General features: G+C 41.1%; 1 protein-coding gene across 1 annotated transcript in view; it reads right to left on the reverse strand.

Moving 5' to 3' along the window:
• LOC138359326 (caspase-1-like) overlaps nucleotides 1-7,894 on the reverse strand; it is an 87,914-nt gene extending 80,020 nt beyond the window's left edge. The window contains exons 1-2 of the mRNA XM_069318464.1: nucleotides 7,674-7,894; nucleotides 7,317-7,495 (exon numbers count right to left, since the gene is read on the reverse strand). Coding sequence (XP_069174565.1) covers nucleotides 7,317-7,495; nucleotides 7,674-7,894 — 400 coding nt within the window. The remainder of the gene's footprint in view (nucleotides 1-7,316; nucleotides 7,496-7,673) is intronic.
• Nucleotides 7,895-13,570: the final 5,676 nt, after the last annotated feature.

Genomic DNA, 13,570 nt, shown 5'->3' on the forward strand with positions numbered 1-13,570 from the left:
TTCAACCACAAATCCAGCCTGTAGCTGGCAGGTTCCAATCAGTTCCGCTGGTTAGGCCACTCCATGACCGATACTAGGGTTGCGAGCCCTAGGCAGGAGCCTCGTGTGATTACACAGATCACTCTCCTCACCCCAACACCCCAGTGGCTAGTCTTCTCCACCAGTCAGCTCTGGGTACGACAATTCCTCAACTTCCACGTCACAGGCAGGCTAACACAACAGTGTTCATCCGGGGGGTGACTCACAGCTTCTGCAGCAAACACGTGGAGGTCCTACGGCTGCCTTGGGTAGACTGATCCACCGTCCGATTCAGTAGTCCCAAGTCGACTCTGTAATCTAACACGTCATCAGTACTGGTTACACTCTAGGGCACCTCACAGGCTTAGACACAAACGCCCACCTATCCACTCCATAGATGGCGTTGCTCTCTAAGCGTCACCTCACCAGAGGTCAGCAGCGGCTGTGTTATGAGCTGATCAGGACGGAAAACCAGCCCCTGTGGCCAGTATATCCTGTCCTCACTAGATGGCGTCTCCATTTGGAGGGGGTTTCGGGAGCTGACCCACAGATGGCGCGGTCGTCACTGCTCCATGCTCGGATGCTGGGCTCCGGTCCCTAACATAGTGACATAGGTTTAGGTGCTGCATTACTTCAAACAGAAGGTCACAGAGATCACGCAATAGCTTGTGCAAGCCGTACATTATCTAAAGAAGAGAAAAATTATAGCGTAACAGAATGAGAAGCCTTGGCAGTTGTCTGGGCACTTAAACATTTCAGGGATACAATTTATAATTACCCAGTTCATGTTCATACAGATCACCAACCATTAATTCCCTTGTTCAAAAATAAGAATCCAGTTGGAAAGTTTGCTAGATATTTGCTCATAATTCAAGAATTTAATCCCACATTTGGTTATATTCCAGGAAAGCAAAATGTTGTTGCCATCACAGTTTGTAATCCTTCGTCACCAGTTGAAGAGATGAACTAATGACGTCACTCATTCCATACTTAAGCCGAAGTTTGTTGGGCATTTGTTTCTGTTGACTTAACTTGATATGAAGGAGGTATACGAGTGCATTAAATATCCACCCAGCTCTGCTGACCACACCGTCTCCCACTCTCAGCATCTGCTGACATAAATTGTCAGGCTTTACAGTTAGTCAAGTATATATGCTAATTATATGAAAATGTAGCACTCTTAAATATTGCTGCTGGTGTCTGTCAACACAGACTGTTAGTTCGTGGATAGCAAGACAATAATGCAACAATCTGCACTAAACTGTTATAATGTTTTGTTGCACTTATTACCACTTCAGCTTTGGTCTAAATCCGTGGTCTTCAACCTTTTTTAATGTTGTCAACCCCTAGTGGTGATTAAGTAGTTGTCCACTCCCACCCTGAAAAAGTTTCATTAAAAATCTCACGTTTAAATATATAAAATCTATGTTTCATATATCATTTCTATGACTATGTAAACAGAAAAAAGCAGTCTCTCCTATTTTTTTTAACTTTTTCATATTCATCCATATATTTAAACACCTCGTCTCTAACTAAGAGGATCAATATACACAAGATAACATTAAGTATGCCATTTAGACGCATTTTCCTTCACTGAAGTAGCTCCTCAGTGAAGGAAAAACTCTTCTTCATTTTCCTTCACTGAAGTTGCTGTGGCTCAGTAATGTACATGCGTTGCTGAGCCACAGCAACACGTGGCCGGGTACTGCTAGTCTATATAAATAAAAATGGAAATGTTCGTTTGTTTAAAATCGCTATTCTCCAAGAGTTCTTTAACGATTACTTTGAAATTTTCACACAACGTTCCATCCGAGATAGTTTTTATATACATATTATATTGATGTTTACATACATATATTATATTATATTATACATATTATATATTATATATATTACATATTATATATTATACATATTATATATTACATATTATATTATATTTAACAGTCTCCGTGGTGTAGTGGTAAGACACTCGCCTGGCGTTCCGCGAGCGCTATGTCATGGGTTCGCATCCTGGCCGGGGAGGATTTACTGGGCGCAATTCCTTAACTGTAGCCTCTGTTTAACGCAACAGTAAAATGTGTACTTGGATGAAAAAACGATTCTTCGCGGCAGGGGATCGTATTCCAGGGACCTGCCCGAAACGCTACGCATACTAGTGGCTGTACAAGAATGTAACGACTCTTGTATATATCTCAAAAAAAAAAAAAAGATGTCACATCTGTGACGGGAAAAACATGCTTTTCGGAAAAACTGTGTTTTCATGTGAGGGAAATCTTCAAAACCTCTTTACAGATTGCTTTGAAATTTTGATACAACGTTGAATTTGAAAAGGTGAGTCTTTTTATATACCTACTACATACATGCCTCACCTGTGACAGGAAAAACATGCATGTTTTGATAAACAATGTCATCTGTTTGACATAAAAGCAATACACGCTGTAATCTCCAAAAGTTCTTCACTACTTGCTTTAAAATTTTGACACAACATTGCATTCGAACACACACATATTTTTATGTACCTACTATATAGATGCCACACCTGTAACAGGTAAAATCATGCTTTTTAAAAAAAAACAGTGCCATCTGTTGCACGTAATAGAAACACACACTTTACTAAATTTGTTACAATTCCATTTCAATGTTTCCAATTGCATTGATAAATAGAATTTTCATAGATTTCGATTTATTTTCATTTTGAATTAATTATTTTGTGTGACATTGCGATGGAATTGAGCTATGTTGTTTACCATCATTTAATTATAAATGCCACACCTGTGACAGGTAAAAACAGGTATCTTTTTTTGTAAGAAACAGCACCATCTGTCGCACATAAGAGCAACACACACTATACTAAATATGTTACAATTCCATTTCAATGATTTCGATTACATTGACATATTGAATTTTCATAGATTTCCATTTATTATCGATTTGATTTAATTATTTTGAGTGACATTGCATTGGAAAGAGCTGTGTTGTTTACTATACTGTTCACTTTGCGAGTATTGTTTATTTTTTCAGTTTTCATTGTTTTTATTTTTTTTGTAACTATTTTTCTTATATTTCAGTGATGGGAACATCAGATCATTTGATGTTTGCAATTATTTGATTGAAACATCAGATCATTTGGGAATGCATCAGACAAGGTAGTGGGGAAAGGTGAAAGAGAGGACTGGAGTGGGGAATGGAGGGGCGGACGAGGTGACAGGGGAGGGAGTAATTGTGAGGAGGACGAGGGGACGGGGGAGTGTGGGATGATGGAGACGAGGGGACTAGGGGAATATGGAATGGTGGAGGGGACAGGGGAATGGGGAATGGTGAGAAGGACAAGGGGATGGGGGGGGGAGAGGGGGAACGGTAGGGAGGATGAGGGGACTGGGGTAATGGGAGAAGGTGCGGAGGAAGAGGGGGTCGGTGGAGTGGGGAATAGTTAGGAGGATGAGTTGACGGTGGAGTGGGGCATGATGGGGAGGACAAAGGGACAGGGGAGGGGACGGGGTGGGGAATTGTAGGGAAGACGAAGGGACGAGAGTGGGGGATGGCGGGGAGTACGAGGGAACGGAGCTGGGGGTATAAATGGGGAAGACGAAGGGCTGTCAGGGTAAAAGTGGGGAAGATGAGGGGACGGGGGAGTGGAGGATGTTGGGGACGAGGGAACGGGGAATTGGAGAATGGTTATCTTAAGGTTATCTTGAGATGATTTCGGGGCTTTTTAGTGTCCCTGCGGCACGGTCCTCGACCAGGCCTCCACCCCCAAGAAGCAGCCTGTGACAGCTGATTAACACCCAGGTATCTATTTTACTGCTAGGTAACAGGGGCATAGGGTGAAAGAAACTCTGCCCATTGTTTCTCGTCGGCGCCTGGGATCGAACCCAGGACCACAGGATCACAAGTCCAGTGTGCTGTCTGCTTGGCCGACCGGCTCCCATTGTTTCTGTCCCCTCCACCAAATGGTGGAGAGGACAAGTGAACAGAGAAGTGGGGGATGGTGGAGAGGACGAGGGGACAGGGGCATTGGAGATGGTGGGGGAGGACGTGGGGACAGGGAAGTGGGAAATAGTTAGGAGGATGAGGAGACGGGGAAGTGGGGGATGGTGAGGAGGACGAAGGGACGGTGTAGAAGGAAATGGTTGGGAGGATGAGGGGACGTGGAGTGGGTAATGTTTGGGGGACGAGGGGACGGGGGAGGGGGAATGGTGGGGGAGGACAGGGGAACAGGGAAAGGTTGCTAAGGCTCAGCAACGCACATGCATTGCTGAGCCAATAACCAATAGTGACAGTCAATAACCAATAGTGACAACCAATAGTGAGACAGTCCCTCGTGTGGTTGTACTATCGAGTCGTGCGTGTAGGTGAGGTGGCAACTTCGATGTTATAATAGGTAAATATGTATTTGTAATATGAATTTTAAGAAATATAGGAGAGAGAGAGAGAAAGAGAGAGTCTCTTGTATATTATAGAGAAACGTGCAGGTGAGGATCTCATCCACCTAGTAGTCTACCCTTAGACAGTTGTCCACCCCACACTTAATCTCGTCCACTATAAGGTAGCATGTCCACCCAGGTTGAATAGCACTGGTCTAAATAATAGCTCAGAAGGGGCCGGAAAAGGAAAAATATTCGAATTATATGATAAATTAACAAATCCACATGGGCCGTGACGAGGATTCGAACCTGCGTCCGAGGTGCATCCGAGACGCTGCCATAATCGACTGAGCTAAGACATGGTCAAAAGGAGTTGAAACCGAAGTTTTACTGAACTTACTGTATCCTGCAGCCTCTCCGAGGCACAAATCAGGGTTTTACACAACTCACCCCCATGCACTCGAGCTATGTCAATAGGCCGTTCTCCCTCTTCGCCCTTACATCATTACACACAGAAATCACAATTGTGTGATGCATCAAATGAACAAATCCACAAGGGCCATGACGAGGATTCGAACCTGCGTCCGAGGTGCATCCCAGACACTGCCTTAATCGACTGAGCTACGACATGGTCAAAAGGAGTTGAAACCGAAGTTTTACTGAACTTACTGGATCCTGCAGCCTCTCCGAGGCACAAACCAGGGTTTTACACAACTCCCCCATGTGGATTTGCTCATTTGATGCATCACGCAATTGTGATTTCTGTGTAACATGATAAATTATTTAAAAAGTTACGCAATTCTCTAATTATTTGGCATCAGCACCGTGAAACTTTCATCCCAATATCCTAAGAAATGGAATTTATATGAATAAAAAAAAGTGCTGATGATAAGAACAGCTCCTATTAACTAGAATTGAAGGATAATGCAATGATAAAGAGATGAAAGCACCTGTCCAATGCACAAAGAAGAATAGTAGTAAGGAGGATCCACAAAGTGGATATGCAGCTGGTGCCTTTCTAGCATTACTGAGTAATTCATAATAGTAGTAGACATCCATCAGTCTCAGGAAACTATGGAGTTGCGCTCTGGTTGTCGGTCTCGTGTGGCCCTTCCAGGCCGCAAAGCCAATGTAGGCTGATACGGAGGAGACGCTGTTACCGAAACAGCAGGTCCCCCCCTCTCTACGGTGCAGAAAGTCTCCAATGGAAAGGCAAACACCAATACGATTGATTCCAGTGCCGTCGCAGAAACTGTGAGCTCCGAAGTTGACTTCAAAGTTGGTGAAAGAACGCACAGGATCTCCAAACCCGGAGACCGCCGTAGTCGGGGCCGGAGAACAACAACCCCATCAAGGGCAAGAACGACCCCAGCCTCCTGAAGCAGAGCCTGGGCCGCACGAGCTCCAGGAGGTCGACGTCCCAGTCAAACTTACGGGTTCCAGACAGAGATCGTCACAGCCCTCTTTCACCCGGAGCTGGCTTCCTTCAAGACAAAGCTAAAGCAAGAGCGATAATTATTAAATACATCAATTATTATTATAATAATTATTATAATTATTATAATAATTATTATAATTATTAAATAATAATTATTATAATTATTATAATAATAATATAATCAAATAATAATTATCACTCTTCCTTCTTGGTAATTCATAATAACACAAATAATAATTAGTATGTTATTATGCTGTATTTTGTTATATATCATATAAATTTATTGCCCAATGCCAATATAGCTTCTACATCTTGGAGAATGTATACGCGTTACAAAGTATGTAAAATTTGAACGAAATTGGTCAACATTTTGAATCCACATATATTTATTCGCTATTGTAAAAAAGGAAGGTCAAATGCTATTAATGAACCATACTAACACTAAATGAACAATTATTGAAATATAATACTGTATTTTTAAAGCATATATGAAAACCTAAAATTGCATAAATAATAAAATTAATTGTTTTAATTTATTTGTGTTAATGTTAAGTTGTTAATCAATTATGAAAAGATGGCTCATTAACGATGTAAACTAAATAAATAAAACTTAAGTTTGAAGAAGTTTCAGAAAACCATTTTCCGTCTCCTTATTGGTCAACAAACTGTCACTAGTTATTATTTTTGAATATTGGAACGGAAACTTGGTTATCAGCAGTAGGTACGTTCTGGAACGCTGATGCTTTATATTGTACCATCGACAAAATTGTTGGAACCCAGCTGAACAAAAGTTACTCCCATTGTTCGACTGAATGTACAAACAAAGACAATCTTTGTCCAAACAAAGTGAAAAATTTAAAAATGTGATGGATGACTGTCTTATCCCGGATATTACGTACTGGGTATGCTTCCGGGAATCTTGTAGTTGCACATTAATGGTTAACATATATACATGACCTGACTTGGTCCGACTTAAAGGTCCTACACAATCAACTAAGATGTGAGAAAAAGGTTCACGAAGAAAGGCAATTGAATGAAGGGGAGCTCTAGGTACAGTTGGTTGGATTTCCCCACCACTTGACAGGTTACACACTGTCTACAGTATCTGACAATAGCCCTTTTAAGTTTGGGCCAATAAAAGTACTTTGTTACCTGGAACAACATTCGATTGACTCCTTGGTGACCAGTTAAAGGATCGTCATGAGCAGCTGCAAGGACTTGTTCTTGGTATGCTTTGGGGGACTACAAGCTGAGTAACACTCTCACTGTCCTCTGAAGAGGAAGATATCTTAGATCTCCATCGTCTCATCAGCAGAGGAAGTATCCAACATCATCAGCCAAAGCATCCTCCTCTGGAACAGCTTCAGAAAAACCTCCATGCAAACTAGTTTCACTCTTTTGAAGTTGGGCCAGAGTGTGGGATTCAACATTAGAAAAAGAAGAAGAGGTAGTAACAGGGGGGACACCTTTATTACATGGCAACACTTACTCACCTGCACTAACCTCAACCAAGTGGGCTAAAAAAGTATCTGCTAAGTTGATTTCCGGTTCTGTCTTTGGAGGTTTTCCAGCCATCCCTCCGGTTGTAAGTATGGAAATATCGTTTCCATCATTAGCATCATTTCCATCATCAACATCAACATCGTAACGTTTGGGCTTAGGATCTTGATATCTGGTTACGGCACATACGGGAACGAGATTACTATGGGAGTAATCTCACTCACTTCTGAGAAAACTCGACCTGGATCTGCAACCATTATGGGGAGATGACTGTTTCTCAAGTTACCAGCAATGTCATTCCCTAGGATGATGTCGACTCCAGGTATTGGCAAAGTATTACACACACCTACAATACATAGATCATGCGTATAGGAAGATTTGAGGAGGACTTATCGAATGCTTGCATAAGTGGAACACGTTGAATTGCTCCTGCTATATCCTGTAAAAGCATTACATCTTCCAGGTCAATTTTCTTGACCTGGAACAACATACGAGAAGTAATCGAAGATTGTTCCGCCCCAGTGTCCCTAAACATGACTACAGGAACCCACTTATCCACAACTCCAATCATTTTGTTCTTAATCATAAAAGGAGCGAAACCAGCGAACCAGTGTGGCTTGCCCTTACACAAAATTTCAGAATTATGATTTCCTTGCCTTCTTTTACTCACATTCAAGGCATTAGGTATAGGTCTTAATTCTGGATGCAATTGAAAACAATAACGGGCAACATGTCCTCTTTTGTGGCAATAACCACATTGTTTAACATCTGACGAACCTTCCGAACCTGATGTGGCTCAACTAGGGTTAACAGTATCCTTCCATTTACAAGATACTGTTTTAGAAGTATTATTTTTACAAGATACTGTTTTAGAAGTAACGAAGGAGGAGACCAGCAGTAAAGGGACCTCGTCTTGGAGAGTTGTGAAAGACAGGGGCCTTAAGAAGACTTTGATAAAGCCGCCTTCAAACGCCATAGCAACTTCTAATTCATTTGACGTTTTGGAGGACGAGTGCTGTGGAGAGACTGTGGATCGCGCAAAAGGGAAAGCAACGAAGAGAAAGGAAGCGCAGGCCCCTCAGAAAGTAAAGGAAGTACCTAAGCAAACATTAGTTGTGGGAGATTCCCAGATAAGGTATTTGGATAGAACGTTTTGTGCTAGAGATAGGGGGAACAGGTTAAGGGTTTGCTATCCCGGAGCTGGCATTGGTGATATTATAAACAACATGAATGATATTATGGCTGGTAATGGGAACAATCCCATTATTTGCATTAGCGTGGGAGGAAATGATGTTGGTCGAGTTAGGAGTGAGGAACTGATTCAGAGGTATAAAACAGCCATAGAGTTAGTTAGGAGCAAGGGAGGAATCCCGATCATATGTGGCATTCTTCCAAGAAAGGGAGTGGGAAATGAATGGATATCGAGGGCACTTGATGTCAATTGCCGGCTGGAAAGATATTGCAAATCAAATGCAATATCTTTCATAGACAACTGGGAACACTTCTATGGAAGAAATGAAATGTATGCTCGTGATGGGGTGCATCTATCGAGAGCTGGGGTTGTTGCTGTTGCAAACTCGTTAGAAGAAGTGGTTAGAGGTGTTTGTTTGGGTTTAAACTGTTAGTAGATAGAGGTATGGGAATTGATTTGGAGGAAGGAGGTAATAAAAGTATGTGTTTGTGGGAGAAAGGAATTGGCAAAACGATCAGGGAAAGAGAAGGTCCGCAAAATAACAATTCACTTTGGGTATATTACACTAACAGTAGAAGTCTAAGAAATAAAATTAACGAATTAAATGCTCTTGTCTGCACAGAAAAAATAGATATTATTGCACTTACCGAAACGTGGATGAATGTAGAAAATAGAGAACTATTAGCTGAATATCAAATATATGGATTTAAACTATTTCACACAGATAGATATATTAGACGAGGAGGTGGAGTAGCCATATATGTTAGGGACAATTTGAAATGTAGTCTCAAAGAGGGAATCAAAACAGAGCCACACACAGAAACTATTTGGATTGAATTAAACGAAAAAGCTAATAATATTATAATAGGAGTAATATATAGGCCACCAAATTTAGACAGAATGGAAGCAAAGCATCTATGGGATGAAATATCTAGAGCATCTAGATCTAACAGTATTTATGTCATGGGTGACTTTAATTTTAGCGGAATAAACTGGTTGAACAAAACAGGGAATATTGAAGCAGAAGATTTTCTAGAATTAATTGACGATTGCTTTCTTACGCAACACATTAAGGAACCAACACGGGAAAATAATATTTTAGATTTAGTGTTAACTAACAGGGAAACGCAAATTAATGACATCGAAATAGGGAGTGAGCTAGGGAGCAGTGATCACAAAGAAATCAGATTTAGCATAGAATGGAATAGACCAGTAGGAGAAAATTCTGTTAAAGTGCCAGATTTTCGAAAAGCTGATTTTAATAGCCTAAGAAATTTTTTGGGTCAAATTGATTGGAAAGTCTTGGGTATGAGGTGTGGGCCGGTCTTGGAGCGAGACATGAACCCAGCGATAGGTGACTTAAATGGGGATTTCGATGTGGATTCAATATATAACTTATTTAAGAATATTCTAAACAAAGCACAGGAACGTAGTATACCATACAAATTGAATAGATCGAATACTAATGACCCAAAGTGGATAACAAAGAATTTGAAGAACCTTATAGGTAAAAAGAGAGCTTGGTACAAAAGGATTAAAAATGGGGAGGTCACTTTAGAACAGGAATTCGTACAACTGGTTAGAAATGTTAAAAAAGAGATAAGGAAAGCAAAAAGAAACTATGAAGTTCGCATAGCAGGGCAAGCAAAGACAAATCCTAAAGGGTTTTTTCAGTTATATCGTACTAAGACTAGGGAAAGGATAGGTCCATTAAAAACTGAGACAGGTCAAATAACAGATAGTGATGAAGAGATGAGTAGTATTTTTAATAAATATTTTGTATCTGTATTTACTAAAGAGGAACTTAACAATATGCCTTCAGCCGAACAAGTCTATGTGGGTGGGGACGAGGACAGGTTGACGAGTTTAGCAGTTACCAGGGAGGATGTTCTTAAACAAATAGTAAAACTCAAACCAAACAAATCCCCAGGGCCGGATGAAGTGTTTGCCAGGGTGCTTAAAGAATGCAAAGAGGAGCTTTGTGACCCACTGTCAACCATATTTAATAAATCAATAGAGTCAGGCAGAGTGCCAGAGTTTTGGAAAGTTGCTAATGTGATACCAGTTTTTAAGAAAGGAGATAGATCACTTGCGTCTAACTATCGACCAATTAGCCTAACGTCTATTGTGGGAAAGTTACTCGAATCTATAATAGCAAATAAAATTCGTCTTCATCTTGAAAAACATAAATTAATAATTGAGTCGCAACATGGTTTTATAAATGGCCGTTCATGTTTAACAAATTTGTTATCTTTTTATTCTAGCATTGTTGAGGCAGTTGATAGTGGTAAGGATTGCGATGTTGTATACCTTGACTTTAGCAAAGCTTTTGATACAGTGCCACATGAAAGACTGATTAAAAAGATAGAGTCTCATGGTATTGGGGGTGCTATATTAAGCTGGATTAGGGCATGGCTATACCAAAGGAAACAGAGAGTTAGTATAAATGGAATCAAGTCAGAGTGGGAAAATGTTGTAAGTGGAGTGCCTCAAGGCTCTGTCCTGGGACCTCTGTTGTTTATAATATATATAAATGATTTAGATTCAGGTTTGAGTAGCAACATTTGCAAATTTGCCGATGATACGAAAATCGGTAGGGAAATTAATTCGGAGGAGGACTCACTATCACTTCAAGTTGATCTAGATAGGGTTTTGAAATGGTCAAAGGATTGGCAGATGCAGTTTAATGCTGATAAATGTAAAGTTCTGAGGTTAGGTAATGATGATAGAGTTACAAGACACGAGCTAGATGGTGTTGAGATTGCGAAGTCGGATTGCGAAAGGGATCTGGGAGTTATGATTAGTAAGAATTTAAAACAAAAGGATCAATGCATAAATGTTCGTAATAAGGCAAATCGGACACTTGGATTTATTAATCGCAGCGTTAGTAACAAGACACCTGGTGTGGTTCTCAAGCTATATCTTGCTCTAGTTAGGCCCCATTTAGATTATGCAGTTCAGTTTTGGTCGCCATATTATAGAATGGATATAAATTCACTTGAACGTGTCCAGCGTAGGATGACTAAGTTAATTCCCCAAATTAGAAATCTTTCATATGAAGAAAGATTAACAAAGCTTAAGTTGCATTCACTGGAAAGGCGAAGAGTTAGGGGTGACATGATAGAGGTTTACAAGTGGATGAATGGACAAAACCGGGGGGATATTAATAGGGTATTAAAAGTATCAACACAGGACAGAACACGAAACAATGGGTATAAATTGGATAAGTTTAGATTTAGGAAAGACTTGGGTAAATACTGGTTCAGTAACAGGGTTGTTGATTTGTGGAACCAATTGCCGCGTAACATTGTGGAGGTGGTGTCCCTCGATTGTTTCAAGCACGGGTTGGACAAGTATATGAGTGGGATTGGGTGGTTATAGAATAGGAGCTGCCTCGTATGGGCCAATAGGCCTTCTGCAGTTACCTTTGTTCTTATGTTCTTATGTTTTTATACCTGGCCTACCCTGGCTGTAAGAGCAGATCTGGCATTATGATGACAACTGGGTGGCTTATCAGAACTATACTTCCTAAAACTGCCAGGTTCCAATAGTTGTTATAGCCGGGTGGAAGGATTGAGGAGATAAGCTCCCACAGCCTGTAAAGTGCTCCTGAAGGCATGCGTCTCAAATAGCCAATGACAACCAAGTCCAGCTCCTGGCCTGCATGTGTGGCTTAGCCTTTAGAGCTGGCGGAACTGCTTCTACCAACAGAGGAAGGGGCGAAGGCGGGTCTCTGGCACCTTAAAACGAGTTGCTTCGGGCAGATGGGACTCTAACCGTTAGCCTGGAAAGGCAGCTCATCTAGGGGAAGGAAAACCCCGAATTCAAACCTCTGCTATCTTGCGGCTAAACCCCACTCATGGGAAAGATTTCGGGAGTTAACCCTGAGGAAAAATCCGGAGTCGTAGTCCCTAAGGCAGTTTGCAGCTGTTTACAACTACATTCTGGCAACTCCTGAGACGACACTGGTGCCAAGTGTATCGGCGCCTACCCTTCCCTTGGATCACATCGGTGGCGTGGAGAGGGTGGATCTGCTGCATGGACAACAGCTGGTCCTCCATAATTACTGCCCAGGCCTGTGCCGCTGGAGAGGACACTCCAGCATCGCCTTGGCGATGGCTGAACACGGGAAGCGACAGTTACCGGTGATCAGCCTACAACTCAGTTGGTGTAGAGTGAGGCGCCAGGGGTTGCTTCCGTCGGTGGGAGAAATTATCCGATTTCATAGGACAGCTACTGCCCGCCTCAAGCTGGGCAGTTTGAGAGCCACCCAGCTCTCACATTGGGCACATGGAATGTAAGGACAATAATAATAATAATATTAATAATTTTTATTTAGGTAAGGTACATGCATAAAGAGATTTTACAAAGTTTGTTGGCTTTATAGATAGAGCTAGTACATACAATGCCTAAAGCCACTATTACGCAAAGCGTTTCGGGCAGGAAAAACATTAATGACTAAAGCTTAAAACTAATGGGTAAAAAGAATAAGATGTGTTGAGTACAAATAAAAATAGAGGTAAAAGAGGGGGGGAACATTGTTGAAAAAGCAGCACAAATACAATTACAAATTATTACAGAAAATTACATTCAAACAGCGTTGATTTGAAAAACAAAAAACATACATGGGTTGACAACAGAGGGGTAAGGTGGGTTACAGGGAATTTATTAGGTATAGCTTCGTTTTTAACTTAAACTGGTTGAGAGAGGTACAGTCTTTAACATGGTTGGGAAGGTCATTTCACATTCTGAGCCCCTTGATTTGTAGAGCATTTCTGGTTTGATTAAGTCGTGCTCTGGGAATATCAAAACTGTATTTATTTCTGGTGTGATGCTCATGGGTTCTGTTACAACCTTCTATGAAGCTTTTGAGATCAGGATTGGCATTATAGTTTAGCGTTTTATATATGTATAATACACATGAGAGAATGTGCAGTGACTTAATGTCTAACATATTCAGAGATTTGAGTAGGGGTACCGAGTGATGTCTGGGGCCAGAATTGGATATTGTCCTAATAGCAGCTTTGTGTTGAGTAATTAGAGGACGTACGTGAT

The sequence above is a fragment of the Procambarus clarkii genome, chromosome 90 (assembly GCF_040958095.1).
Source record: "Procambarus clarkii isolate CNS0578487 chromosome 90, FALCON_Pclarkii_2.0, whole genome shotgun sequence".
Lineage (NCBI taxonomy): Eukaryota > Metazoa > Arthropoda > Malacostraca > Decapoda > Cambaridae > Procambarus > Procambarus clarkii.